Source organism: Pituophis catenifer, unplaced genomic scaffold, assembly GCF_029215685.1.
Source record: "Pituophis catenifer annectens isolate HBS135680 unplaced genomic scaffold, rPitCat1.0.hap2 SCAF_3, whole genome shotgun sequence".
NCBI lineage: Eukaryota > Metazoa > Chordata > Lepidosauria > Squamata > Colubridae > Pituophis > Pituophis catenifer.
Window position 1 is genome coordinate 183,251,747 of NW_027256883.1, and position 27,292 is coordinate 183,279,038.

General features: G+C 37.7%; 1 protein-coding gene across 1 annotated transcript; it reads left to right on the plus strand.

The window, feature by feature from the left end:
* Window positions 1–9,271: 9,271 nt before the first annotated feature.
* Window positions 9,272–26,813, plus strand: LOC139314345 (BPI fold-containing family B member 4-like). Its single transcript, XM_070939941.1, has 14 exons — window positions 9,272–9,405; window positions 9,891–9,995; window positions 11,342–11,488; window positions 12,518–12,578; window positions 13,127–13,190; window positions 14,059–14,150; window positions 15,011–15,178; window positions 16,512–16,556; window positions 17,510–17,665; window positions 19,988–20,055; window positions 24,266–24,308; window positions 25,042–25,105; window positions 26,498–26,574; window positions 26,790–26,813. The coding sequence occupies exons 1-14, from the start codon at window positions 9,272–9,274 to the stop codon at window positions 26,811–26,813; spliced, it is 1,248 nt and encodes a 415-aa protein (XP_070796042.1).
* Window positions 26,814–27,292: the final 479 nt, after the last annotated feature.

A 27,292-nucleotide genomic window follows, 5' to 3' on the forward strand; every position in this document is an offset into this window, starting at 1 on the left:
GTGGCCACTTCAACAACAGAAGCAGAATATGTTTGTTTATCTAAAGCTGCAAATAACCTTGTATGGTTTAATGATTTGATTTCAGATGTTTGGAAAAAACCTGCTTTGCCTTTTGTTATGCATGAAGATAATAAAGCAGCTATTGAAATATCTAGATCTGACGCCATTGGACAAAGGTCCAGACACATAGATATAAAATTTAAACATGTGAGACAATTATCTCAGGATGGATTTATTAAAGCAGTGCATTGTGAAACTTCAGAACAATTAGCTGACATATTGACAAAACCTTTACCTGCTAAGCAGCATAAATACTTAACTTCTAAGTTGTATGTTTTGTACTGTCCTGAATCTGAATGTAATTGGTGTTGCATAACGAATCGGCATTTAGAGGGGGATTTGTCAGATGTAAATGCCTTATTCTATAATGTGTAAATAGTATATGAACGGGGTATCAGGGGTTAATTTATTCTTCACTTCTTCTTTTTTAATAAAAAAGTTTTTATTTTCTGATCAAACAAGTATACAATATAAACAATCATTCAAACTATCATCAGAAAAAAAGAAAAAAAAATCAATTTGGTAAACTCAATCTTCAACCCCTCCTCACCACCCCCCACCCCCGACTTCCCAGAACAAAAACAGGGCATAGATTTCACCAAACATTCGCTAAAATAAACTAGCTAACTGCAAGATTTAATAACTCCCAAGACCCCTTAACTCCCCTTTTACAATTTCATCAACCTCCCTTTATATAAACACAAAGTAACATGTAATCCAATAACTCTAAGAATTTTAAAACCATTAACAAATCTTAAACATTCAAACCTAAAAACATTTTTCCCCCTCCTACTTTTCTCAAAGTTCAGATATTTTGAAATCTCATAACAAAAAATAAACCTTAGATATTCACTAATTAAATTTCTACATTTTTATAATTAACCATTAGTACATTAACTAGAAAACCAAAAAAGATTAATCAACCATTAATACATCATATTTAAAAATCAATATTCAACTTTATACTTTTTCCCCCTCAGTAGTTATAACACCTAAAACATAATCAATTTAAACCATGAGTAGAACAACTGCAAAGCCAAAAAAAAAAATTAATCTTCCATTCTTGATTTCTTATTTTGAAATCTCATAACAAAAAATAAACCTTAGATATTCACTAATTAAATTTCTACATTTTTTAAGTTTCTAAATTTCCCCCCTTCATTATTCCTCCCTCCAACTTTTAAAATTTGAAAGATAATCAACAACATAATTAACCATTAATACATAAACTAAAAAACCAAAAAGGATTAATCAACCATTAGTACATCATATTTAAAAATCAATATTTAACTTTATACTTTTTCCCCCCTCAGTAGTTATAATACCTACAACATAATCATTTTTAACCATGAGTAGAACAACTACAAAGCCAAAAGAAAAGGTTAATCTTCCATTCTTGCTTTCTTTTTATATTTTTTCCAATCTTTCTGCATCCCTCCTACTTCTATTTTGAGGAGGTTTTTCATTTTAATTTGAGGTTGATATAACTGCAAAGATTGTCCCCTTTTTAAGAAAGTTTCCTCTGATTTAGAGCCCCCAAATCGCCTCTTCATGCTTATATAAATCAGTTCATTCCTTCGTCTGTAAAACCAAACTTTGTCAAGAGTTTGTGAAGAAAAGTTCAATTGTTTCTTTTCTATTAAATGTATAGATGCCACTGACAAGTCTCCTTCATCTTCTGAAACTTCGAAAGTCTGGTCATTTACTACTTTTTTCCAAACCAAGTCATAATTTTGAAAGATTCTATCAATTTTTCCGAAAAGAGCAGAGAGTAAGCTCGAAAATTCTTGAGAAAATTCTTCCACCCTCTCTGCTGCAATATCTCCTGAGTTGTCATCATGCTCCGTAGTTGTTTTGGTTTCCTCAGTCATTTCTGTTGTTATCCCTTTAAGAATTGCTATTTGGTTACTTATAGCTGCAGTATGATTATTCATGGCTTCTTTTATAAATTCTGTAAGTTCTGCATCAAAATCCTTACAACTCTGTAAATCAGACAACTGTTTCGTTTCTGACACCTCCAAATAGCATCCAGCACTTTCAAGATCTCCTTTCTTAGAAGCCATTTTATTTTAAAGAAATTTTCTTTCTTCCCACAACCATAAAATCATAAAGTCAGAGCCATCCTTTTGAGCAGCATTCAGCAATTTCTTTATAAACAATCTTTTCCCAAACAGCTCTTCAAAATCTATTCCTGCAACTTAAAGCCAGTCTCTGAGCACGAGTCTATTAGCAAAAACTTTTTCTAACTTTCCCTTTTAAAATCGCAACAAAGAAACGCCATCTTAACTTCCAGCTCAGAAAATCCAATTAGAAACATTGTATCCCCGGAGTTAAGTGTTATACTTGCAAAAAGCTTGTCCTCCTGCTTCTGTTCCGCCTGCTTTTTTGAAATCATTTAATCTTCTGTTTGACAGCAGAAATTGGACGCAACGCCTAGCTCTGTACAAAAAAACAGAGTCCCCCCGGATCCGGAGCTTCAGTGGGCTGAACGGGGAGCTCTCACCCTCCTAACCCCTGGAATTAATCCAGGGGTTTTCAGGGAGCTCTACCCTCACCCACCTGCTCTCCTCCCCTTCTTTTCCCGAAGGGGAGATTTTCAAGCCGTTTGACAGCTGATTAACGCTGTCAGAACGGCTCAACGGAATCACGGGGGCGGCGGTCTAAAAAGACCGTCAATGGCGCTGCGGAGCCAACCCGGAAGTCCCTATTCTTCACTTCTTAATGTATTCATAATTCACCACTCCCATAACTAGCTCCACCCATTGTATATATAAGGAGCTGTTTGCACCCTTTTTCCTTGCTTCTATCTGTGAATATTCAGTGAATATAGAATGCCTAATGTAAATAAAAGGAGATATATTTAAACCTTTAACTCTTACTAAATTTATTGAGTCTGATCCTGAAAATATTGCAACAGTATTTGTGTGGTTTTTATATATAGATCTATGTATTCATTTTTTGCTGGCCAGAATCATGGATTTGGGATGGGCAGTCACAATAAACAAACAAACCAGGGGTGAAATCCAGCAGGTTCTGACAGATTCTGGAGAACCGGTAGTGGAAATTTTGAGTAGTTCGGAGAACCGGTAAATACCACCTCTAGCTGGCCCCCGAGTGGGTTGGGAATGGAGATTTTGCAGTAACCTTCCCCTGGAATGGGGTGGGAATGGAGATTTTGCAGTATCCTTCCCCTGCCACGCCCACCAAGCCACGCCCACCAAGCCATACCATGCTCACTAAGCCACTCCCACAGAACAGTTAGTAAAAAAATTTGGATTTCACTACTGAAAGCAACCAACCAACCAACAAATAGGTTTTGAAAAAGAAAATGGTCCTTTTTCATATTGTTTAAATTCACACATGCTAAAAAAAATTTTCAAGATGCACCCACTCTCTTAATACATAGAAATTAGTTATTCTTAACTCTGACAGAGAAGTCACCCATGCATATAAATAGTGCTGAGGTTACAGTGACCATGTTAGCACAAAATGCTAAGCCCTAATGTTCTTTGTTTGCTTGTTTATTTGTGACTCGATAGAAACCTCAGTGAGAGTCAGAAATCAATAAGGCAATGGGCTAGAAAGTGTGAAACTGAGTTCTAGGCCTTAGGCCTTAGCATTAAACCAACTGAGAGGCTTTGGACCAGTCACTCTCTCTAGCCCTAAGATGGAGGCAATGGCAAGCCATTTCCAAACTCTTGCCAAGAAAACTGCATGGACTTGTCACACACACACACACACACACACACACACACACACACACACACACACACGCATGTGCGCACACACACATACACACTAACCCTAATAATGATGGTTATTAATTGTAATACATTGTTTGGCAGGAAAATGCTAGGAATAAAAAAAAATGCATACTATGCAATTCCGGCCAACTATATTTTAGACAATAAATGATGGTTATGCAAACAGTAGCATAATTTGTTGTGTGTACACAGCTAATGGTGGCTCATGTATTGCATTTAGCCATAAAGAATGGTCATAATGATTGAATTGGCTCAATATACTGAGGAACATTGTCATGGGTTCCAGAGTGTCCTCAGGTCCTTTCTTTGATGTTCATCGGATTCTCTGTCTTTGTATTTTTTTTTAAAGAGCATTGAAAAAAATAAAAAAGTAGATATTAAACTGACATACCATAGAGTGAAGAACCAGAATTTGGTATCAGATTTAGTTGCAATAATTTGCAGAGACAGCCTTTTGATAAATGGGCATTTTGTGACTAGAAACCATTTTATGGAAATATCAGCCCTCCATGATGTCCATTGTGTGAACATGCTTCTGCCTACCTCAAACTAAATCTAGCATGGTTTGCTAGCCATAATGTAGGATCTGAGTTCATTGAACATTTCTTTATGACTTAGTGCAATGTCTGACCTCAGTTAACACGGGAATACAACTCATTATAGGTTTTCCTATAACGTTAAGTCAAATAATATTTTAATGTGAATTATGAATCCAGCCTTAATATACCTAGACTTCTTTGAAAACCTGGGTCTTATGTTCTACCTGGGTCTTATGTAACTATATCTGGAAAAAGCGAATATTAGAGATGTGTACAGTCTACATCTATTCTTCAAGTCCTTTTAATACCTATATTTTGGTTTATCAGCATCAATACCCAAAGTAATTCAGGAAGCAAGTAAACCCACAGTTCAAAATATTGTGTTTTCTGCAATTATTTACCTTGGAAGGTTGGTAGAAACATAGATTTGCTTACCTACAATTATCTGGGCATGCAACCCCTTCATTAAGATATAATACGATTTATTTTATATATAACAGTAAGAACAGATGATAAAGGAAGCTTGAGACTCATTGGTGAGAAATTGCCTCCAGGTAAGAGCCACCAATCATGCAGTTATTGAGGATGGGGTATTCAAGAATAAATATCTTAAGAATGTGAAATCTGCTGAATCACAATGGCATCTCAGTCTTTTCTTTTCTATAGTATTCATAATACTTAATTTGCCATACTGTTACTTCACTACAGTAACAGTAACAGAGTTGGAAGGGACCTTGGAGGTCATCTAATCCAAGCCCCTGCTCACACAAGAGACCTTGTACTAGGGATTCGAACCACCGAACTACATTTTAATTCATCTATGAAAAGTGTGCATAGAAGGAATAACCAAGGGCTGAATCTGTATTCCAGAATTATATGAAATTGGGTATGTTGTGACTTTGTGCAAGAACAGCATCACCAAACTCTAAGAGAAAAGAAGGCAGGAGGGTTCTGATAAGAAAATTAATCTACATAATAAAGGATAAGGACAATGATGGATTGTGAAAGACAAGTGAGGAGGACTTTTGGGAGAATCTTCAAGTGAATTGGTACAAGGAAACTCCTCTACAAAGCAGAGCAAGCCATTTCAAATAAAGGTACATTTTTTTTTTCTTCTTCTAGTCAAGCTTGGCTTCTGGTGACTTCATCGATATCTCCATATAGTTGTCTTGACAACAATATGAAAATGGTTTACTGCTGTCTACTTCCAGTACTTTTTTTAATTTCTCAGTCTAGCTTTCAACTCCAATATTCTCTGGAAATCTCCCATTCAAATATTAATAAACTTAGCTTTCAAAACGAATCAAAGTCAGTTAGATACTGCCACCTAGATGGGCGACCATGAAGAATGGAGGTCAGTAGGACCTTTTTTTTTTTAAAGATAGAATTTAGTATATACTTTCTTAGCTTCTTGAATTTTGAAACTTCCTTATAACTTTCCTAGATGTTCATCTTTATTTTCATTATGGTGTTAGTTACAAAATTTGATTTGTATTAGGTAAACTCAGCTAACACTGTAATGGAAATTTGGTTTAGGCATCACACTAAGCCAAAACCAAATGAATCTCTTGGATGGTGCAGGAACCAAGCAAAAGATAATAAAATCTGATAGCTAGTTTTGTATGAACATTTGCCTTCCAAGAATACTGGACAACTATGGAGATACAGATTTCATCTCACTTATCAATGAGCATTGAACTTACATTGTTCAAAAATTATCTTAATATCCAGGATACGTTTTACTGATCAAAAGAGACAGGCAAGAGATTTTTTTGATTCACACAAGAGTAGAAATGCAAATCTTCTCCGTTCACAGATGCAAGTTCCTTCAGATGAGGAGGCTAATAAAGATGGTAAAATGATAATAAATGATAAGGTAAAAAGAAGCTGTGGCGTAGCTGGTTCAGGCAGCTGTCAATTCCTGGTAAATCTCTCTTTTTTTTAAAAAAAAGATACTTTTTTATTAAAAAAAATCTTTACAGAATAAAGACATTTAAAAGAAAAAGAAAGTTAAAAGTTGCCCCCAGACTTGCAACTCACTTTTAGTATCAGAGAAGCATATGGTTACAGGAATTAACGTAAACTGGGCAATCTATATTAGGCTGAAAGATTGGAGGATCTGAGGTAACGCACAGAGGGGCATTTAGGTGCAGAATACCTCTTGGGGAAAAAACCTGAAAGTGGCATTTGACCTGTAAACAGCATGCCAGGATAATATCTTCCAAAAAGTGAACACAACATAGCACAAAGCAACACTCATTATTTTATGTCCCCTTTCTTTTGCTAGGCATTGTTCCAGAAGTTTCTTGCTGTCTCTAGTGCCACATTGATAAAAGATGGGTAAAAATGTTGTAATTTCACAGTGAATTGGTAAAGAAGGGAATGGTTTCATATTCATTCATTGAAGCATTTGAAAAATGACAATTCAATGTGTTGATGCTGTGTTGTTATTTTTTTCTTGAGTTTTCAAGGTATTGGAACTATTTTTGGATTAGATCATTCTTCACTGATTCTCTCTTCATTTTGATTTTCTCTTTGCAAAGGTCCTTCCTTCTTCAGAGCCAAGGATGCCAGGACTCTGGTACCTGGTTTTGATCTCCTTTCTCTTTAAAAGCCGAGGCAGCAGAATGGATTCAATCAGCAAGGTAGAACAGGAAGTCAGTCTGCTTGGAAATACAGCCCATGTATTCGATGGTCAAGGGGAGAGGTCCATCAGAGCTGCCAAGAGTCAAGGTGGTTCAGCTTCAAGTAGAGCATTTTGTGCCTCTGTCACTATTGGCATCGGTGATACCACATTAAATGCCTGTAAGTAAATAGCACAACACATAGTACAATACTTCACACAGTACAGAGTAATTACTTGGAACAGTTCTATCAGAAAGACTCTTAGAGGGGTAGGAAATGGAAGAAAACCATTCTAGGAAATCATTTTCTCCCCATACATTTCTTTATAACAAAAGCTTCTTTTTTTAAAAAAAATCCTAAATGTAGTCTTTGTAGTCAGCATGTATAAAGCTCACACAAATTGTTTCAATGGAACAAACTAATGTTCACTTAGTCCTGCTTTCTGACAGCATTATATGGCCATAAAAAAGGCATGTGAGTGAAATACTTTTGTTTGTAGTTGTTTTCTTCTAGTGTTCCAGATAAACTTTTATTTTATAGATGAAAGTTGCAGTTAATAACCATTGATAGATTTTATTTAATCCTATTTCAGTTCACCTAAATCAATGTCTACCATCATTAAATTTTTCATTGCCAAATTCAATAAATGACTGGGATAAGCAGTTCTCTGTGATTACTGCTAATCCAGCTGATTATATAACTATAACTTCACAGGTTTAACTCTTTAGGACTAGCTGCACTAGATGAAATATAAGTCCAGATAACACAGCATTCTCTTTATATGCTGGTCACGATAATAACTAATATGGCAACACATTCTGGTTCCCAAACTAGAAGTAATATTTAATCATAATAGCCTATGTGTTTGTTTTAGTTGCTTGTTTTATTTTAAGACATTTCAAAAATCTTATTTTAAGAATCATTTGGAGCAAGGTCCCATTTGTTCATCTCCCATGCAGGACAACTGGACCAAATCAGGATGTGAACAAAATAAATTTCTTCACCCTAATGCTCACCTAATAGAAATAGTATTTTCTTTGAGTTTTTTTCTTCTTCTGCTACATAAATATCCCGGGAGGGGGGGGGAATGTCATCAACTCTAATTCCCTGTATTCTGTAAGATCTTCCTGCCTCAGAGCACTGTCTTTCAGAACCGATTAGGTTTGGGCAGAATGGAGATAGTGATTCTTTCAAGCCTTCCAGTTCTCATAGCTGTTCTTTTGCAATTCTGCTGCACATACCAACTGTTGTTTGGGTTGCTTGGACTTCAGAGTTAGGAGTCTGCTGGACTAGCACCAAACCCATATCCTAAAGGATTGCTGACAGAGAAAGTGGACAAATCTGGCACAAATGTTTTGCATGGGTATGGTCAAAGGGGATCCAATAATCAAGTGATATCAGGTGAACACTCAGTTTCTTATGGTCATTAATTTAGAATTGTTCCAAGAAAAACTAGTGTCAAATCAGCAACTTTTGCCAGCAGGGTATAGCTGCCATTCTAGACATCTGTCAAAACTCACTTCTTTCCCAACTCTACTTCCATTCCACATTGAAGACGCATTATTGATGGATGTTGTTTTCCTGTTGGCTAATGGTCTTTTGTAGAATAGGAGAGATAAAGCCAGGAGACACCACCCTCATGTTTGTTTACATGCCCTGTTCGCTATAAAAAGGACAAGACCTTTTACTGACATTGTGACTTTAGTGGGCCAGAGATTGCCAACAGAAAGAATACATATGTAATTTTCTGCCAACACGAAGACTGGTAGGTACTACTTCACCTCTGCTATGGAAAGAAAGTGCTTCTTCTCAATTCATATTAGTATAATTCTTTCTTCCCATGTGTTATCGTTTTAATAAAAAATGCAGAAGAGAATACCCTTTTTTAACATATTAATTATCTCCACTATCCTAGATTTTGGATCTAGGTTCTTTTGCCAAAAGACTGAGCAGGTATTTCTCCTCTATTCTGACAGCTTTTTGACAATAATGGTGCTGGGGAAAACATTAAGTACACAAGCTGCTCATCTCCTGCTTTATCCACACACACCCTATTTAGAAAGAGACTTTGTTTAAGAAAAGTAACAGATGCCTCAAATCACATTCAGCTGTTTCTTTGGAAGTGTGTCAGCTTATTAACTTTGATGAATCATAGCACTGAGTCTTTGAAAGAACCGATCTTGGGCATGTTGTCTGATTTCCTTATTTTTAATACATCACCCATTTTTAGATATCCAAGACTTACTGTCAGAGGTAATCAAGCAACTGTTGCCACTGGACTTAATGAAGTCTCTACCTAAGACAATCAAAGGCATAAACAAGCTTTTAAAAAGCAGAGAAGACCCACATATAATTGGACACTTGGAAAACAAGGTTGACAACAATGATATGCTCAAACTGACGCAAAGTATGACACGGTAAGTATATCCATCATGAGACTGCTCACATGTAAAGCTTGGAAGAGCATAGCATGATTTTAACTAATGCTAATGTCCATGGTTATTACCACACATGTTACTAAATTAGCTAGGTCTTCAACTGACCAAGTTAAGTATGTTGCATTTTTGCATGATCCTGGCCTTTCCAACTTTTTTTGTAATAGTGTTGCATTTCTGGAACAACTGTGCCCAACTTGTATTATTTAGTTCTACTACACTACAACATTCCTCATCCCATCATTAAGGTCAAAATTTTGTAAGTTTTGTATTAACATAAGAATGTTAATAACAAATGAAACCAACTGATATAACAATGGACAATAGTTTGCATTTCAGATTGTAAAGAATTAACCAATTCTTAAATTTACTTTTTTTTATAATAGGAAAACCCAGCGGAGATTTTTGTTAGAAAAAAATCTGCACATTTCCCTCTTTTCACTCTTTCTCTCGCCTTTTTCTCCCAGTTTGGCTATTGAAAAAATTATATTTCTTCCAACGTTGATGAGATTTTCACCTGATGATGTGGTCTATCTTTCTCTCCCAGTTGAAATTGGCATAGAAGGTAAAAGGTAATTAGCCAAGGATCGTGCATAGACAAAAAGAAAGGCACAGATTACCCTAGGCTACCATCAAGGACATTTTCCCATCCATTTTGAACAGTCTGTTTGGACAATATGGTTCTGTCAGCAGCAGAATTTAATCTCTTAGTAGGAGTACTTTGTGTCTCATCTCTATAGATGAGTGTTTCTCATTCTTGGCCAATTTAACAGAGGTGGACTTCAACTCTCAGAATTCACCAGCCAGTTTGCCAGATCTAGATGAAGCTTTCCTTTGGTTAAGCTCTTCCATCTGTAACTTAAATGTATTGACTCAATGAATTCAGTGCAACAAATTCCCAACAACTGATTTCTATCCACAGAGTAAATATCTGTTTTCTAATAAGAGCAAATGCACCTAAACAATTAAGAGATGTCCATGTTTCCAGGGGGACAATCAATCCAAGATAACTATGTTGATTTCCAATAAAACTATAATTTGATTAAATGTTCAATTGTCATAAATCTTCAACTTTTATCTAGGACAGGGGTCCCCAGCCTGTGGGCCGTGGGCTGCTACTTGGCCATGGCCTATTCATAATTGAGCCATGTGAATGGTGGGCTGGTATGACGCACGCATATGTGCATGCAGCCGTACTCGTATGGGCGGTGGCCGCCAGTGCTCACAGCCCCACAAATGAAGATGTGCACATGGACATGCATGTGCACCTGTCTCTCACACAAAATCATCCCCTCTGCCCCCCCATGCCAGGCTGCAAACCTGGAAAGGTTGGGGAATACTGAACTAGGAGTAAGGGCCACTGAAATCAATGGGTTTATCAATGGGACTTTATTTTTGGAAAATGAGCATAGTATTGTGGTCCAAATGTGCACAAATCTCATAAAACTAAAATTTAGTTCATCCCCATTTTTTTTTTTTTTGCCATTTATTGACTGTCCTACATTTTTTTTTCAAATGTCGTAACACAATATCCAGAAATAAATAGCCATAAACATACAGTACTTTTTGTTAACGTGTATTTTGAGACATATATTTTGATTAATATAATACTTTGAGACAAAGTACACCTTTAAATATGCATATAAATGACAAATATAGATGTGGAACAATAGAATTATAGATTGAAACATTTGACTTGGATCAGACATACACGGAGTTTTCCATGGTCTGGAAATTTGGCTGTGATGCAGACCTAATTATACTAAAATGACCCCACCCACCCCCATAATATTATTAACATCAGGAAAGAGATTGTGATGGCTTTTAGAATGACACAGGTGCATTCAGTGACAAGTTCATTTTCTGCCAAAATCCACAATTCCTGTAGCTGATATTTGTTTCCTTTCTTGGGGTTTAGCACTGGGAATGGTTTATTTGGAGCATCAGTGAAAGTCAAGGTAGATGTTATATCTAAGCTTCTATGGGATCCTTCCAAAGAACAAATATTCACCGCTGAAGTTTCCAAAATTTCCATGAATGAAATTCAAATCAAACCACAGAAAAGGTGAGTAATTATTATTATTCATAGGCTACTTGACAAAGATATATGTCCAAAAAATTCTGCTTCCAGATAAGGATATTAGCAATAGCAGTAGCACTGAGACTTATAGTGCTTTACACCACTCTCTGAGCAGTTTACAGTATCAGCATCTTTCCTCCAACAATCTGGGTCCTCATTTTACTGCCCATGGAAGAATGGAAGGCTAAGTCAACCTTGAGCCGGTCAGGATCAAACTCCAGATTGGAGGTAGAGTTAGCCTGAACTAACATTCTAACCACTGTGCCATCAGGGCTTAAAATTAATGAAGCTAATGATGGAAATATGGAGCTATATTAGTGGCCTAATCATGGCTCTTTTCTAAAGTTGTAAGGAGTGAGGACATATGTAAGCTCTACTGCTCTATTGCCAAAGTGACAAGAGGGAAAATATATGTTAAATCTATGACAGCCAGATAGTATTAATAAGCAGGTCAGACACTTCCCTAATTCACAAGAGTATGAAAGAGGAGGAAATTCAGCATAATTAGACTTGCAAGATTCTATAGTTACAGCCAATCTCATTAGTTTTAGCTTTGAGGTCCAAGTTATTTCTATCAGGATAGATTGTTTACAGTTAGGAGAACCTTTGATTAAACCTATGACACAGTCAAAGGGATAAAAGAGATGACAATGCATAGACCAGTGGTTTTCAGCCTGTGGCCTGCAGACTCCTGGGGGGGGGTGTCCAATGTCATCCCAAGTGGTCTGTGAAGGCTTATGATTTTATGTTATGATTTAATTCTTGAATTAAATCTTGGTGGTCCATGGTCATGGTCTGTGGCTGCAAAAGGTCCATGGGGTCCATGGTGAAGAAAATGTTGAGAACCATTTGCCTGGACAATTCTAGTTCTCATCCTAATCCTATTTAGTCAATGTAGGTTTAAGACCAAGATTACAATATAAAGTAGAGACTGAACATTTATTTTAACATTAAAGGTCTTACATGCATAATAACACAATCAAAATAACGGCAAAAATAATTTATCTTACTCAGTCTAGCTGATCCAGTTAAAAAGAACATGCAGTTTATGCTCGGGACAATTTTGATTGATGTGGTAAGTTGGCCAATGTACTGCCACGTAAAGTACACACAAATATTAACAATTTTGCTTTAATGAAAGTGATAAGTAGTACCTCAGTATAGGTTGAAAGCTAGGCAATATATATTGAATGCATAACATATCTTACTACCTTCAGTTTATACTAGCTTTCCCCATCTGGTGTGGTCATGAGGTGCTCTACCCCACCATGCTGGATAGCAGTATCAAGAGTAGTATTCCCAAAACATCTGGATGATACCCTACTAGAGAATGCCAATTTATATTAAACTAAAAGAGTAAGTTTCAATTGATAGATATATGTAGAGTACTTAAATGAGATTTAATCACTCCAAAATTGAAAAGCAATACAAGGGAGGAGATTAGTAATGACTTGCAATACTGTGTCATTTAGATACATGATGGGTTTTTCCCCCTTGCTTTTGATTTACAAGTGCAGAATAGTTACAGAGGTTTTCATATGATAAACACCTTTCCTTGATTTTCAAGTATATTTTGAATATAATTCAAATTTATTTTATTTTTATCCTGTCTTTCTCTTTAAGATCCATCAGTGCACTCAACTGGTGGCTGATCTTCTTAACGTCTCATTTACGAGTATGCTCAATTGTAAGTTGCAGATGATATATACTAAACATCAGTCTTTATCATGGTTCCGAGGAAGAAAAATATTCTGGAGAACAGCACCGAGGGGCTAATTGAAAAACATATCTGGGAAGGAAAATCAACTGATTATCCAAATACTCTACTCTCCAAGGAGGACAGCTGGTGTTCAGTTTCACAGAGTTTTATTAAAGATAACTCAAAACAGTATTTGTTCTGGAACATCCACTGCTTCTAGGAATTGCTTCTACACAAATCTTGGAGCAGCATAGTTTTCAATAACAAATAGCAATTAATTGCCTTATTGCATGAAAAAAAAATGGCCCATATTTCATTACCTACATGCAAATTGGATACTTATCTCACTTCACAGAGGGCAGTCATTTGTTTCAAGACATCCTGAATTTGAAGGGCTGGTCCAGTTTACTGTAAATCATACTTTAAAATAGAGTTACAAGAAAGTGGAGCAGAGCTGGTGAATTTGTTTGACATCAATTAGCCTCTAATCAGCAGATGGTATAGGTATAGGTATATAGCTGACTGCAATGTCCTACTCCAGGGTGGAATGCAGTGTATTAGCCCTTAGTAAAAGAGCTCTATATTTCTCTCTATAAAAATTAATGTGAGCAGTTTTTGCAGAAATTTGTCTCAATTATTGAAATTGGCACTTGGAAATGCATAAGTAGCCATTTCCCATGAATTGATAAGATTGTAGATCATGGTTTTTAGCCTTAGGAATTCTAAGATGTGTGAACTTTAATTGGCTGGGGAATTCTGGGAGCTGAAGTCCATACATCTTAGAGATGTCAAGGTTGAGAAGCACTATTATAGGCAGTCATACTTAAGTGAACGATTTCTTTTAATGTTTTTGCAGCTGCAGCTCCAGTTGGGGCATTTGAGGCCATCCAGTATGATCTAACAGGTTCCCCCACGGTAACTGCAAAACATTTCCTGGTCCCATATCAGGCAGGTATTACTTTTGACTTTTGGTTCAGAATCTGATAAGAACTGGCTGTGTTATGAAATTACTGTTAATCCTCAAGTCTTGAATTTCAATAAGCTTCTTTTCTGCCTTTATTATTAAGGAGGTCTGCTATTTAAAGATAAGTTTGATAACCTTTTAGATTCCATTTCTGCATATATATATCAAAAGGGCTGAATTTATGTTTAAAGTGCAGGCTGCAAAAAGACCAGAAAAAAGAAATTCAAAACATTCTACCTTAATAAACTAGGGTTGGAGATTGCTATAGGTGTCCTCAAGATTTTATACTTCCAATTCCTGCATTGAAACTATCAATTGATTCTTACTCTCTTGCATTACATGCATCCTTAATTCTTTTTTGTTTTCAATAAGGCCCTTTCTCCTTTATCGGTTTTTCAAAGACCCACCTTCTCAAAAGTGCTCCAACTCCTCTAAGGTGCATGTTTCAGAGTTTTGCTCCAATCCCATTTTGAATAGTGGGATCAAAACAAATAGTTTCCCATCAAAGATGGATCAACAGAAACCTGAAGGAGAGAGCTTGGCTTTCTTCCTATCCTTCAGATGTGTTTTATCTAAAAACAAAATAGTTTCAACACATGTAAGCCCACATATAGGTCTAAAATCATGCCCTACTGTCTACAAGCTTATTGATCTCAAAACGAATGAAAGACAAGGAGGTAGACTTAGCTTTTCAGTGTTAAAAGCCAAAAGATGGGGAAGAAAGGCTCAACTTTTATCAGAACCATCTACAGACTCAATTAAAATTATAGGGAGATGGTAGCACCACTGATCCTGCCTTTAAAGGTTAATGAATACTTCTGTATTTTCATGTAATTCTCATCAGGCAACATTCAAGGTTTCTCTACCAGGAAGACCACCCACAACCACACCATTCCTTGTGATGCCACATTCTGGAACTAACCTGCACATGGTCTTCAGCAAGGATTTTATCAGCTATGGGATTGCTGCTATGACAGGTGGAAGCAGTGCCACACTTAACAAAGAAGCAGGGGTGAGGTCATAATTGCAACTGCCATTGAGCTTCCATGTTAGAATAGAATAACAGAGTTGGAAGGGGCCTTGGAGGTCTTCTAGTCCAACCACTACTTAGGCAGCAAACCCTACACCACTTCAGACAAATGGTTATCCAGCATCTTCTTAAAAACTTCCAGTGTTGGAGTATTCATAACTTCTGGAGGCAAGTTGTTCCACTGATTAATTGTTCTAACTGTCAGGAAAGTTTATTTTATTTATTTATTTTATTTAATTAAATTTCTATACCGCCCTTCTCCAATAGGACTCAGGGCGGTGCACAGCCTAAGTAAAAACAAAGCATACAAAATTTAAAAACAGTATTAAAATAATTAAATATTTTGGCCATAATTAAAACAACCCAATTTAAAATCAATTTAAAATTTAGCTCAAGCCAGCCCAGCTAGTTGAAATAAATAAGTTTTCAGGGCCCGACGAAAAATCCGGAGGTCTGTTATTATCCGTAACTCTGGGGGAAGGTTGTTCCAGAGGGTGGGCGCTGTCACAGAGAAGGCTCTCCCCCTGGGGGTCGCCAGCCGACATTGTCTGGCGGACGGCACCCTGAGAAGGCCCACTCTGTGCGAGCGTACTGGCCGGTGGGAGGCTATTGGTGGCAGAAGGCGGTCTCGTAAATACCCTTAAGTTCTCCTTAATTCTAAGTTGCTTCTCTCCTTGATTAGTTTCCACCCATTGCTTCTTGTTCTGCCCTCAGGTGCTTTGGAAAATAGCTTGACTCCCTCTTCTTTGTGCAGCCCCTGAGATATTGGAACACTGCTATCATGTTTCCCCTAGTCCAGAGGTCAGAAACCTGTGGCTTTGGAGCCACATGTGGCTCTTTCACTGCTCTGCTGCGGCTCTCTGTCACTCAAAATGTCACAACCGCCAAGGTTGCAGACCCCTGCCCTAGCCCTTCTTTTCATTAAACATATCCAGTTCCTGCAACCATTCATATGTTTTAGACTCCAGTCCCCTAATCATTGTTATTCAAAGACACAAGACTAATGATTGAATAGATTATGCAATTCTGTGTTTCAGGACTAGTTAATGCACCAACTGTTATGTAGCAAAGAATTTCATATATTGTATTACTTGTGATTTTCTTAAGATTGTCTTTTTGGCCACTCTGGAAAATAGACCACATGGATTTTGGATTCTTACCTCACTTTTGGATCTATTGTTCCCATTTGTCTGGGTATTAAAATCAACAGCAGCTGAAAGAGAAACTGACTTTAGGCAAATCCATGAAAGCATTTCAGAAATTAAGCCAGTGACAGATGTTCAAATTTAATTTACTTATCAATACTTTTTGACAGGAGAAATGGCTCATGACAACTGCATTAGCAAATGCAATTCCTAAGGTCAGTGAATTTCCTTTTTGGGCCATTGTTTTATGCAGTCTAAATCAATTGCTTTATATTCACTATGTAATAGTGTATTTTTACATTTAGTAGTTAAATTCCAGTGAATTGGATGGGGCTTAAAGATCTTTCTAAGATTGGAAAGTTGAACTTCTTTGAGTCCAACATCTCAAAACTGAGTTTTGTTTGCTTATAAGAAAATAAAGCTATCATCATCCACTGGCTATTACTACATATTCATTTTAAATTATTACTTTTTATGTGCACTGACATATTTGAACTTGCATTAACATGTTGCATGTCTGCAAATTCACTTGTCAGATTTGAATTCTGTTGAATATGAATTATTCATAATCACAGTTCTTTTGTTAGTCCCAACAACGACTGAGCCTGCACTCAAAACCTCATGCTATAAGAATTTTGTTAGGTTTATTATATATTTTTGGAAAAATATAAACCTGATCCTGTTATTATAAGTAAAATGAAGCAATATAATCCAATAATTTGCTTAATTGTAGAGAGGTGAAATAAAGAAATTAATTCTCAAAGACAAATTCATACAGCCATTACAAAGCCTTCAAAACATTGGTAGAATGACATGGTGTACAATTATGATAACGCAAGCAATTCACCATTGCAAAATATGATTGGTTTACCATAGCCAAAATGACTGTAATTTGATTCTAAATCCATTGTAATTCTTTCTTAACTATGAACAAGTCTATATAAAAATCTTTTTATATAATCTCTCTAAAAATTACAGAATCTATAAAATACAAAGTAGTAGGTCAGAATTTGTTTATTTATTTACATCACACAAATGCTTATGTAATAAAAGACACTAGAAACACAAAATAAAACTTGTATCTCACTAGTTGCAAGAAATACAATAGATTTATTATCCTGGTGAAGTAGAAATCCTTTATATAAGCGAACTCATGTTTTGTTTCCAGATATCCAAGTGTTTTCCAGCTCCACAGCCTGTGGTAATACAGACAAGAGGCTCAACATTCCCGCTTGTTTCTATGGATAATCAGAACATTAAAGTGGAACAAGGTCTTTTCACTGAGGTGCTTGTACGTGGTCAGTCTGTTCTACACTTGGAAGTTGTAAGTACATAACTTGATTTCTACCAGTCACAATCTCTACCAATGGCCCAATTACTTGTGAAGCCCTCACCACATTCCTTTGATCCTAAGTTCATTACTGGCTCCACTGCAATTATTTAGTACCAAGGTTTACTATTTTCCTGGGGATTTTGACTTGAATGATCCTACTTCAAACAATATTAGCCACTAGACTGTTTATGTACCTATGTTAGTGTTGACTTTTGAATGAATTTAGTTCACCTTAATTAATTTTCCAACGTACATCTTTGATACATGGGTGTATATATACCAGGGGTGAAATGCTCCCGGTTCGGACCGGATCACCCGATCCGGTAGTGATGTCGGCGGGTGGTTCGGAGAACCGGTAGCAAAAATCCCTGCACGCCCTCTCCCCCCCAATGCCCAGCTGAGCCACGCAATCATCAGAGGCTGTCTTTTTTACTTTTAAAAGCATTTTTTTCTACAACTTCTTCAGCCGAAAAAATGCTTTTAAAAGTAAAAAAAAAAAAAGCCTCTGATGATCGCATGGCTCAGCTGGGATCGTCAGAGGCTTTTCAAAGCATTTTTTCCTGCAACCTCTTCAGCCGAAGAGGTTGTAGGAAAAAAAAATGCCTTTAAAAGCCTCTGGCGATCCCAGCTGACTTGCCTGATCGTCAGAGGCTTCTAAAAGCATTTTTTTCTTAAGGTTGTAGAAAAAATGCTTTTAAAAGTAAAAAAAAAAGTTGACAATGCCCACCCAGTCACATTACCTTCCCCACCAAGCCACGCCCACAGAACTGATAGTAACACATTTTAGATTTCACCCTGATATATACTCATAATATATTAATATGTATGAGTATATAATATATTTGGGGTTACAGCCAATAGATATCTGTCTACTGATCCAAAGCCTGACTACTGAAATTCTTGTATCTACTGATACAAGAATTTCAATAAGTGAAATAAGAGTGAGAAAATTAAACCGATAGTTAAACTATGATGCCATCAGATAGGGTAATGGTGAACACTTTTTTAAGGCACTCAATAATTATGGAAAACTAGATAAAACAAGGGATGTGGTGGTGTCTGAGTGGCTAAGACACTGAGTTTGTCGATCAAAAGGTTGGCAGTTCAGCGGTTCGAATCCCTAGTGCCGCATAATGGGGTGAACTCCCGTTACTTGTCCCAGCTTCTGCCAACCTAGCAGTTTGAAAGCATGTAAAAATTGCAAGTAGAAAAATAGGGACCACCTTTGGTGGGAAGGTAACAGTTTTCCGTGCACCTTTGGTGTTTAGTCATGCTGGCCACATGACCATGGAGACGTCTTCGGACAGCGCTGGCTCTTCGGCTTTGAAACAGAGATGAGCACCGCCCCCTAGAGTCAGGAATGACTAGCACATACATGCGAGGGGAACCTTTACCTTTACCTTTAGATAAAACTGGTTATCAATCTCGATATATGCTTACTACTTACACAGTCTTACATACCAATTCCTGGAAGTGGGAGAGGACCACAATGTCCCCTACTATCCATGGTAGCAGGGTGCTTCCCAAATGCAATTATTTGGCCACTGAGTGACACAGAATGGATCAGAGAGGCTCTTCACCAGTGGCTTCTATTCTTATGAAGAGAGTTTTTGGAAATTTTTATTCTTCCTTACAGGACCCTGTGCTATTTTTCCCTGTTAGTTTGAAAAACACTCCAAAGCTCTAGAATAGTTTTAGGGAAGCTGCAAGAGGATTTTCCTTATCCTGTTAATGAGAGCTTTTGTTGGATGCAAGAATTTTAAGGAATTTCTTATTGAGATGACTACCTATAACTCATTGGCTAGATTTTTTTGACGAGAAGAACTGGCTCTATGTGATATTGAGGCAGTTTGGTATAGTGGCTAAGGTGCTGGTCTAAAAACTAGGAGACTGTGAGTTCTAGTCCTACCTTAGGCAGGAAAGCTGGCTGGGTGACTTTTGGCCAGTCACTCTCTCAGCCCAACCCACTTTACAGGGTTATTGTGGGGAAAATAATCACCCAGTTGGGACAAAGGAGTATTATGTGCGTATGCTGTCTTGAGTTATTTACAAAAATAATAAAGCTGGGATAAAAAAACAAATAAATAAACAAACAAACAAACAAACAAATATTATTTGATTTCATGTGCCTAAACATTGATTTGGTCATCTTATAAACTGACTTTTTCACTGAAACATAGATTAATGGTGGCAGCAAATTGTAGATTTTCTTTCATGGTAATATCTTATTATAAGATGCACCACCAAATTAATGCTATCATTAAAAATACAGCATTTCAAACTGTGAAATGATTTCCCCTTTTTTCATTGTAGAGCATAACCTTCCAAGCAAAGCTTTCAGCTTCTAATGGCAAATTATTCATTATATTGTCACAAAACAGGTATGGATATTTCTTCTAGTTTTCCCTTCTTTTAATATCAAGGAAATATGCGTTGGAATAATAAGATATTATAAATCCCTGGCAATGGTAAATGTTAGAACTAGAAAATATAGTTTGCTTTTTAGAATCAATGGGAGTTAATTTAAGCATTCTTTAATCTTATTTGGGAATATAAGGGAGATTTCCTCTTTAACTCCTCTTCTTCCTTGTCCCAAAGGTGCTTTTCAAAACTACTTTCTTGGTTTTTTTCCTTGAAAATGCTTTGCTTCTCATCCAAGAAGGTTCTTATCCAAGAATTTTTTTCAGTTCTGACTGAATGATAGAGAATGGAAGAATTTGTGTATATTCCTTAACAGACATCTGGCAGTGGTGGTATTCAGCCGGTTCTATCCGATTCAGGCAAACCAGTAGTGGGGCGGCAGCCAGAGGCTCCACCCACTCACCCGGACATAATCACGTCCCATTTTTGACAATCTGCACATGTGGATTGGTTGGGCTAAAACTTGCCAGAACTTTTTTCCAAACCAGGGTTATAATAACTGTCAGAGGATCAATAGCGTTATTTACACCGAAATAATCCATGGCCTGCTGGGTCATCATTTCACAGACATTTTCTTACCCAATCAGAGAAACAGAAGGGCCACAGATGGGCAAAAAACAGTGGGAATGGGAGTGGCTTCTGACTTTCTGCTGGCTTCCCCATTGTGGAAAGCTGACATGAAGCTTCCTTCCTTCCTTCCTTCCTTCCTTCCTTCCTTCCTTCCTTCCTTCCTTCCTTCCTTCCTTCCTTCCCTCCCTCCCTCCCTCCCTCCCTCCCTCCCTCAAATTCTTGCTGACTTCCCCATTTACTTGGCTTGTGGGAAGCCTGGAGGGAGAAAGTCAGTGGGGAAACCAGCAGGATGCAGCAAGTTCAAGGCCAGATAAATGACTGCTGCTGAGTGGGGGAGGGAGTAAGAAGGTACACAGGGGTGCAGATAAAGAATATGTGGGGTGCATCAGAGATGCCATGCTGGTCGGGAATGGTACATAGAAGATGGTATGAATCGGGGAGGGTGCATGGGGTTGTGCAGGACATTCTGTGCAGTTCAGGGAATGAAGATAGGCCTTGTGGATTGGGAAAGGTCCATGCAAAAGGTGCCACGTGGGTCACAGAAGGTGTGTGGAGATGCACAAGTGGTGCTGCATGAGTCAGGGAAGATGTGCGGTGGGACAGCATAGGTTGGTGGACCACATGGGTAGGAGGTTAGCATGGATCAGGAATGATGCATGGGGGTTCCTTCCTCCCTTTTTTTCTCCATCCCTCCCTCCCCTTTTCAGCAGGCAGGTAAATGGCTGTGTTCTGACCTAGGCTTCCCAAGAGCATGAAGCAGACTCCTTGTCCTGACAAAAAACCCTTTTTATTAAGTTAATGTGAATTCCTCTCATTCACATACAGCAAAGTCTTTCAAGGGAGAATTTACAGTCACAAACTTTATCTGGCTTGGAGAACTGCCAGGCCGATATCTTCAAAACTTGGCAAGAAATCTCTGAGAGTCACGAACCAATTAAGTGAACTAATTGTCTCCTGCAAACTCCACTCCCCTTTTGTTCCTCTTTTATTCCTTCTGGGAGGGGCCATTCATTGTGCCCCTGTGGCCCAGGGGTGGGTTCTAATTTTTTTTACTACCGGTTCTTTGGGTGTGGCTTATTTTGTGGGCGTGGTTTGATGGTCATGTGACAATTCTTTAGGATTTAGCAGAGGTACTGGTCTATCAGGCTTTTAACTGCAGAGCTGTACCAGTCTACCCATTTGTTTTTGGAGGCACTAGTCTACCCATTTATTTTTGGAGGCACCAGTCTACTCATTTGTTTTTGGAGGCACCGGTCCACCACCACACTGCCTTTTAACACTGCTCAGCTGTAGGGCGGCCCTTTGAAGCCCCGCGGCAAGAGTTTAAACAGTTTTTTTCCTTCTAGCTGATCAGCTGGGGCTCAGAAGGCAGCAAATAGATTGGGGGTGGGGCCAAATAAAAGATAAGAATAACACGGTGGCGGGCAGCTCCCGAACAAAGAGAACCGGTTCAGTGAAGTCATATCATCACTGCTACCGGCTTGGCCAAACTGGGCCGAACTGGGAGAAACCCACCACTGCTGTGGCCTTACTCTCAAGTTGACCCTTGTTCTTTAGCTGTTCCCTTCTTCCGGCAACTCTGTGCATGCGCACATTGGGAATAGGCTCCAGCTGTCCGTCTGCCTCACTGATGTCTGACTCTGAAGGCAACTGATAACTGGCATATGGCCCTGGCCCCCTCTCTGCCTCCAACGCAGAGCCCTCATCAGAGCCTTCCCCAGACTCCAGGACTGACCCATGTTCCTCCTCAACCTCCTCACTGTCTGAATCTGCTGCCAGCTCCACTGGTGGGCCACAACAGGCTGCTGCTGGGTGAGGGAGAGAATAAAGGATGGAGAAACTGGCTAGAAAACTCATGGAATGTTGAAAATGATGGCTAAGTGACCATAGCAATAGCCTAGCTGTGCAGCAGCAGCAGCCAGTAGTTCTGAAGCAGCCACAACTCACCCAAATCTCATTCCCTCAGGAGTCATGGGTCCTGGATTTTGGATTCATTCTGTAAGTTAGCTCATTTGAGGTACCTTGGTTCAAAAAGTGTTTCCCTATGAAGCACCTTTTCACCAGTTAAAGGTCATAACAATGAGAGTTTTAATAGTACACAGATGTCAGGGGAGTTGTTGGAGTAGAGCTGCAAGAAGGCAGTAAATTAGTCAGAAGTAGGAAACTACATGGGTAAGCAGTTGTAGAAGTTAATAATGTAGGAAATAATAAAGGTCTAAAATAGGGTGACTGCTTAGAAGCTGAATTAATTCTTTATGTCTGATGGGAGTTGATCCAAACATAAGGGAACCAGATTGCTTTAATCTTTTTTTAGAACTTTAGACACAGACTAAAACATTTGTGAAAGATAAAGTTTTCAAATTTATATATTCATTTAATATATCAAATTTGCTATGGCTACCCACTCCATTAGACTCTGGGAGGTTTACAAAATCCAAATATTAAAAATATATTACATATATTACCTTCAATTTCTTCAGTAGTATCTCTTAACGGAAATAGCTGGGGAAAAGAATGGATTTGAGTCTGTATGAATGGATCACTTGATTAGTCACTGTGGACAGAATTCTCAGACTAGATAGGATTTTAATCTGATTATCACGGTTTTTCTTATGATCTTCCACACTGGAGCTGGAAAGGAAAGTTAGAGTATCATTTCCAATTAAGAAGATGGCACAAGGCCACAATATTGTCACACATAAGTAATGCAAATTTGGCTGGGTTGGAGTTCTTTTCATCTTCCTTCCCTATTTATTTTTTTAAACATGTAGGAGTATATATGTGATACAGTCTGGAAAGCAGGATAGAAAAAAACCCAATCTAGAATGGTCTGTAAACTTCTTTACTATCTAATCAATTGGTAGTCTATTTCCAGACTCAGTCATAATTATGTGTTTGGCCTTTACAGGCATAAAATGGTTTAGCTCCAGGCTAAGTAGCAACTTATCCAGTGTGTACCTACCTGGAGTTTAAGATCATTTAATGAGAGCATCTCCCAAAGAGGTTCAACCACACTAGCAGCATTTTGGTACCATGTGAAGACTTTTCTTTTTCCCCATGATTTCTAACTGGCTTTTAATTGTATTTCAATTGCATTTTAATTCATATTGTTTTAGTTTTGCAATGATGGCCTTGCATCTGCTTAGTTTTATATAATGATTACATTTTATGTCTATGTGTTCCTATTCAAATTGTATATTTTGGTGTATTATTGTAATTTCCCAGGTTGTGTCAGCTATTTGGCTGTTTAAAAACTTAAATTAATAAATAAAACTTAAATTAAAAAAAAAACTCTGGATAGGAAAAACACACTCTTTCTCTATATATTTAAGGAAGTAATAAAACATCTGGTTGTCCTCCAGATGTTGCTGAATTGACTGATAAGGCTGCTGGGAATTGTGTTTCAGAAATTCTGGAGAACAATGCCCCTATATTTAGCAGATGGACTCAAAATAAAAGACTTGTCAATTTCGTGTCTGAAATAGTCTGACAGTCTGGAAAATTGGTGCAGCTACCAAGCTACTTCTCTTTTCCACTTTCACTCAATTCATAGTATGCTTCCTCCCACTAATTAGATGCACCTGGTTTTTTTCTTTACAGTTTTGACATTCTTCAAGCATCTTCTTCTGTTGGCCCTACCAATGTAAGTTTCCTTGAGTTATGTCACAGGCAAATCAAATAGTTTTACATTAAACTTTATTCATGGTATAATGAACCCTGCATGGCATCCTAATACCATAGTAACACTTAGATCATGGAAATTGAGAATTTGATGAAAAAGCCCTGGGTACACTGACTGCAATTTTTATACTCAGTTACTAAAACTCTCCTCACTACCTTGGTTCCACTAAATTATTTTGGGGCTGCCAATACTATGTTGACAGAACATTGGGGTTCCAACACAATTGCAGGACATTAGGGTGTGGCAGATTGCCCTAGATGAAGAACTCTTCATCTCTATATTTACATGCCTTCTTATTCCCATGATTGTGTATGTATTTATTTCTATCTGGTTCAGAAACAGCATTATGGTTTTAATTCAAGAACTAAAACTGAATGCATTTAGACATTATATAAACAGTAATCAATGTGTGAATTGACTCCTGGTCATCACAGGTATATTGTTTTCTGAGCAGTAATATAGAAATGATTTGCCACCACCTTTTCCTATCTCAGTGTAGTCTACAACCCTGGGATTTCTTACTTGTTGGCCATCCAAGTATTTCTGATATCCTCCAAGGTTGCTTGGAAGATATTCAAGCTTACAGTAGCACACAAAAGAGGCTACCACCTACTGTAGATTCTTATATAGTTTCTCTTAAATATGGGATTCCTTTCTCTTTCTGATTCTAATTAGAAACTATCATACATTCCAGATGCAGAAGCTCTATGACTACATCAATGATGTTTACACAAACAGGTTTCTACCAGTTATGAATGGTAAGGACAGTCTACAGAAAAATAGGACTTCATTTGAGAAAGCTCTCATTAATGTTTATATTACAGAGAAATATGTTCAGAAAAAAGCCCCAACTGTTGCATATATGTTATTTCTTAGCCTGTTCCAGTTGCTTTATTCTGTCTCGGGTTATTAGGATGGTGATTAGGTTTTCTATAGGGCTGAACAGACTATCAAAGGAATCCTTTCTAGACATGCCCCTCTCCCTTAAAAAACACCAGTACTTCTTGTCAAAGGACCAATTTGGAGAAGTCATAATGTAGCCTTCAGTGCAGCTGATAAAAGGGCTTTTGCACCAGAGGTGGTATTCAGCAGGTTCTGACCAGTTCTGGAGAACCGGTAGTGGAGATTTGGAGTAGTTCAGAGAACCGGTAAATGCCACCTCTGACTGGCCCCACCCCCATTTATTCTCTGCCTCCCAAGTTCCAGCTGATCAGGAGGAAATGAGGATTTTGCAGTAACCTTCCCCTGGAGTGGGGTGGGAATGGAGATTTTATAGTATCCTTCCCCTGCACGCCCACCAAGCCATGCCCACCAAGCCATGCCATGCCATGCCATGCCATACCACGCCCACCAAGCCACACCCACAGAACCAGTAGTAAAAAAAAATTGAATCCCACCACTGTTTTGTACATATGGCTTTTTGCCATGGACCAGAGTAGCTCATCCATTCAGGTGTGATATAGTATTTAATTGTTGGAATAGAACAGGAAGCTCCAGGTGACATTAAAAGGAGCCCCCAACTGGGCATCCCCCCAGGTGATGTCACTGTTCAAACATTTCAACCCAGAAGCACTTCAGTGCTTCTAACATGACTGTAGTAGTACTGGTCAGAGAGGCAATATTGGGCAATTTATTTAATACACTGTAGAAAATGGACTAAAAAAAATCAATCTATTTATAGATTAGAAGAAAGATTTATCTACCACCTCATACACTTTTCCCATATGCCTCCTGACATGCTCTACAAGATTAATCATGACTACTCATTTTATACTGTATGACTTTCCAATATGAATAAATAAAAATAAAATCAGGAGATTTATATAAGTTTCAGTTTAAGAAAATAATATTTGTTGTTGTTAGTTGCAAAGTCATGTCCGACCCATCGCGACCCCATGGACAACATTCCTCCAGGCCTTCCTGTCCTCTACCATCCTCTGGAGTCCATTTAAGCTCACACCTACTGTTTCAGTGACTGAAGCATGAATTTTCTTCATCACTTCAGTGATGAAGAAAATAATATGTCTCATCCTAATTTGGTTTAACATCCCCAATCATCTGGAGGATTTCAATATAATTTTAGCATATTTCGAACTGGTTAGCAAAGTAATACCCAGTTAATTCTGAAAATTGGTTATTTTATCTTTTAGGAATGCTTCGCAGAGGGATTATATTGCCTTCTGTTCTAAACATCAAATGGACAAAACTCAATATTGCCCTTTCTGAGGTAAGCACAGACGTACACATCCATTCTCCATTGACACAGAAGTAGTCATCTTGGTGTTGCAGATATAACACATTTCTAAGAGGAGGAAGTTATTGTTCTTGACAGACATTATGTATGTCATACTTCCTCCTGTTAATCAAATTCCATGTATGCCATTAGGCTGAAACATGGTATGCCACAAAATTGCACATTTACTTATGACTTTTCTTTTGTAGGGTGGCCTGGTAATATCAATGTGATCAATCCAATGAAACTGCAATATCTACAGCATCCAGTAATCAGAAAACATTAAAAGAGATCAAAATTCATGTTGATAATAGTAACTCTTAACACATCGTCATTTTTCAGCTTCTAATCTTTAGAAAGTGAAGGCTCTTAATGCAGACTGTTGTAATTGCATATCCAGTATACCGTAATAGATTGTTCATGTGATTCCCAAATATGCAAAAATTGAGAACTTCACCTCTTGGTGGGAGAGTCGTCTTTAAAATATCTTGTTGCTTGTATGAAATGTAATTTTATCATTGAAGTTTTGTATGTAGCGAAACAAGCCAAGTAGGCAATGTACAAAAATTCATACCAAACTGAATACTGAAAATTACACAGTCAGGTTTAAATTAGTGGTCTGAATGTTGTTGGAGTATATCCATCTAGGGATGGCTATACTTTAACCATATTACCAGGTTTATGGCAACATGAAACTGGTAGGTTGAAAACA

What these genes read in the sequence shown, in the direction of transcription:
- LOC139314345 (XM_070939941.1), top strand. Translation starts at nt 9,272, where the DNA reads ATGAAGTCTCTACCTAAGACAATCAAAGGCATAAACAAGCTTTTAAAA. An exon ending in GTTTCTACCAGTTATGAATG is followed by an intron (nt 25,106 to 26,497) that starts GTAAGGACAGTC and finishes TTTATCTTTTAG; the next exon opens with GAATGCTTCGCAGAGGGATT. An exon ending in TCAATATTGCCCTTTCTGAG is followed by an intron (nt 26,575 to 26,789) that starts GTAAGCACAGAC and finishes TTTCTTTTGTAG; the next exon opens with GGTGGCCTGGTAATATCAAT.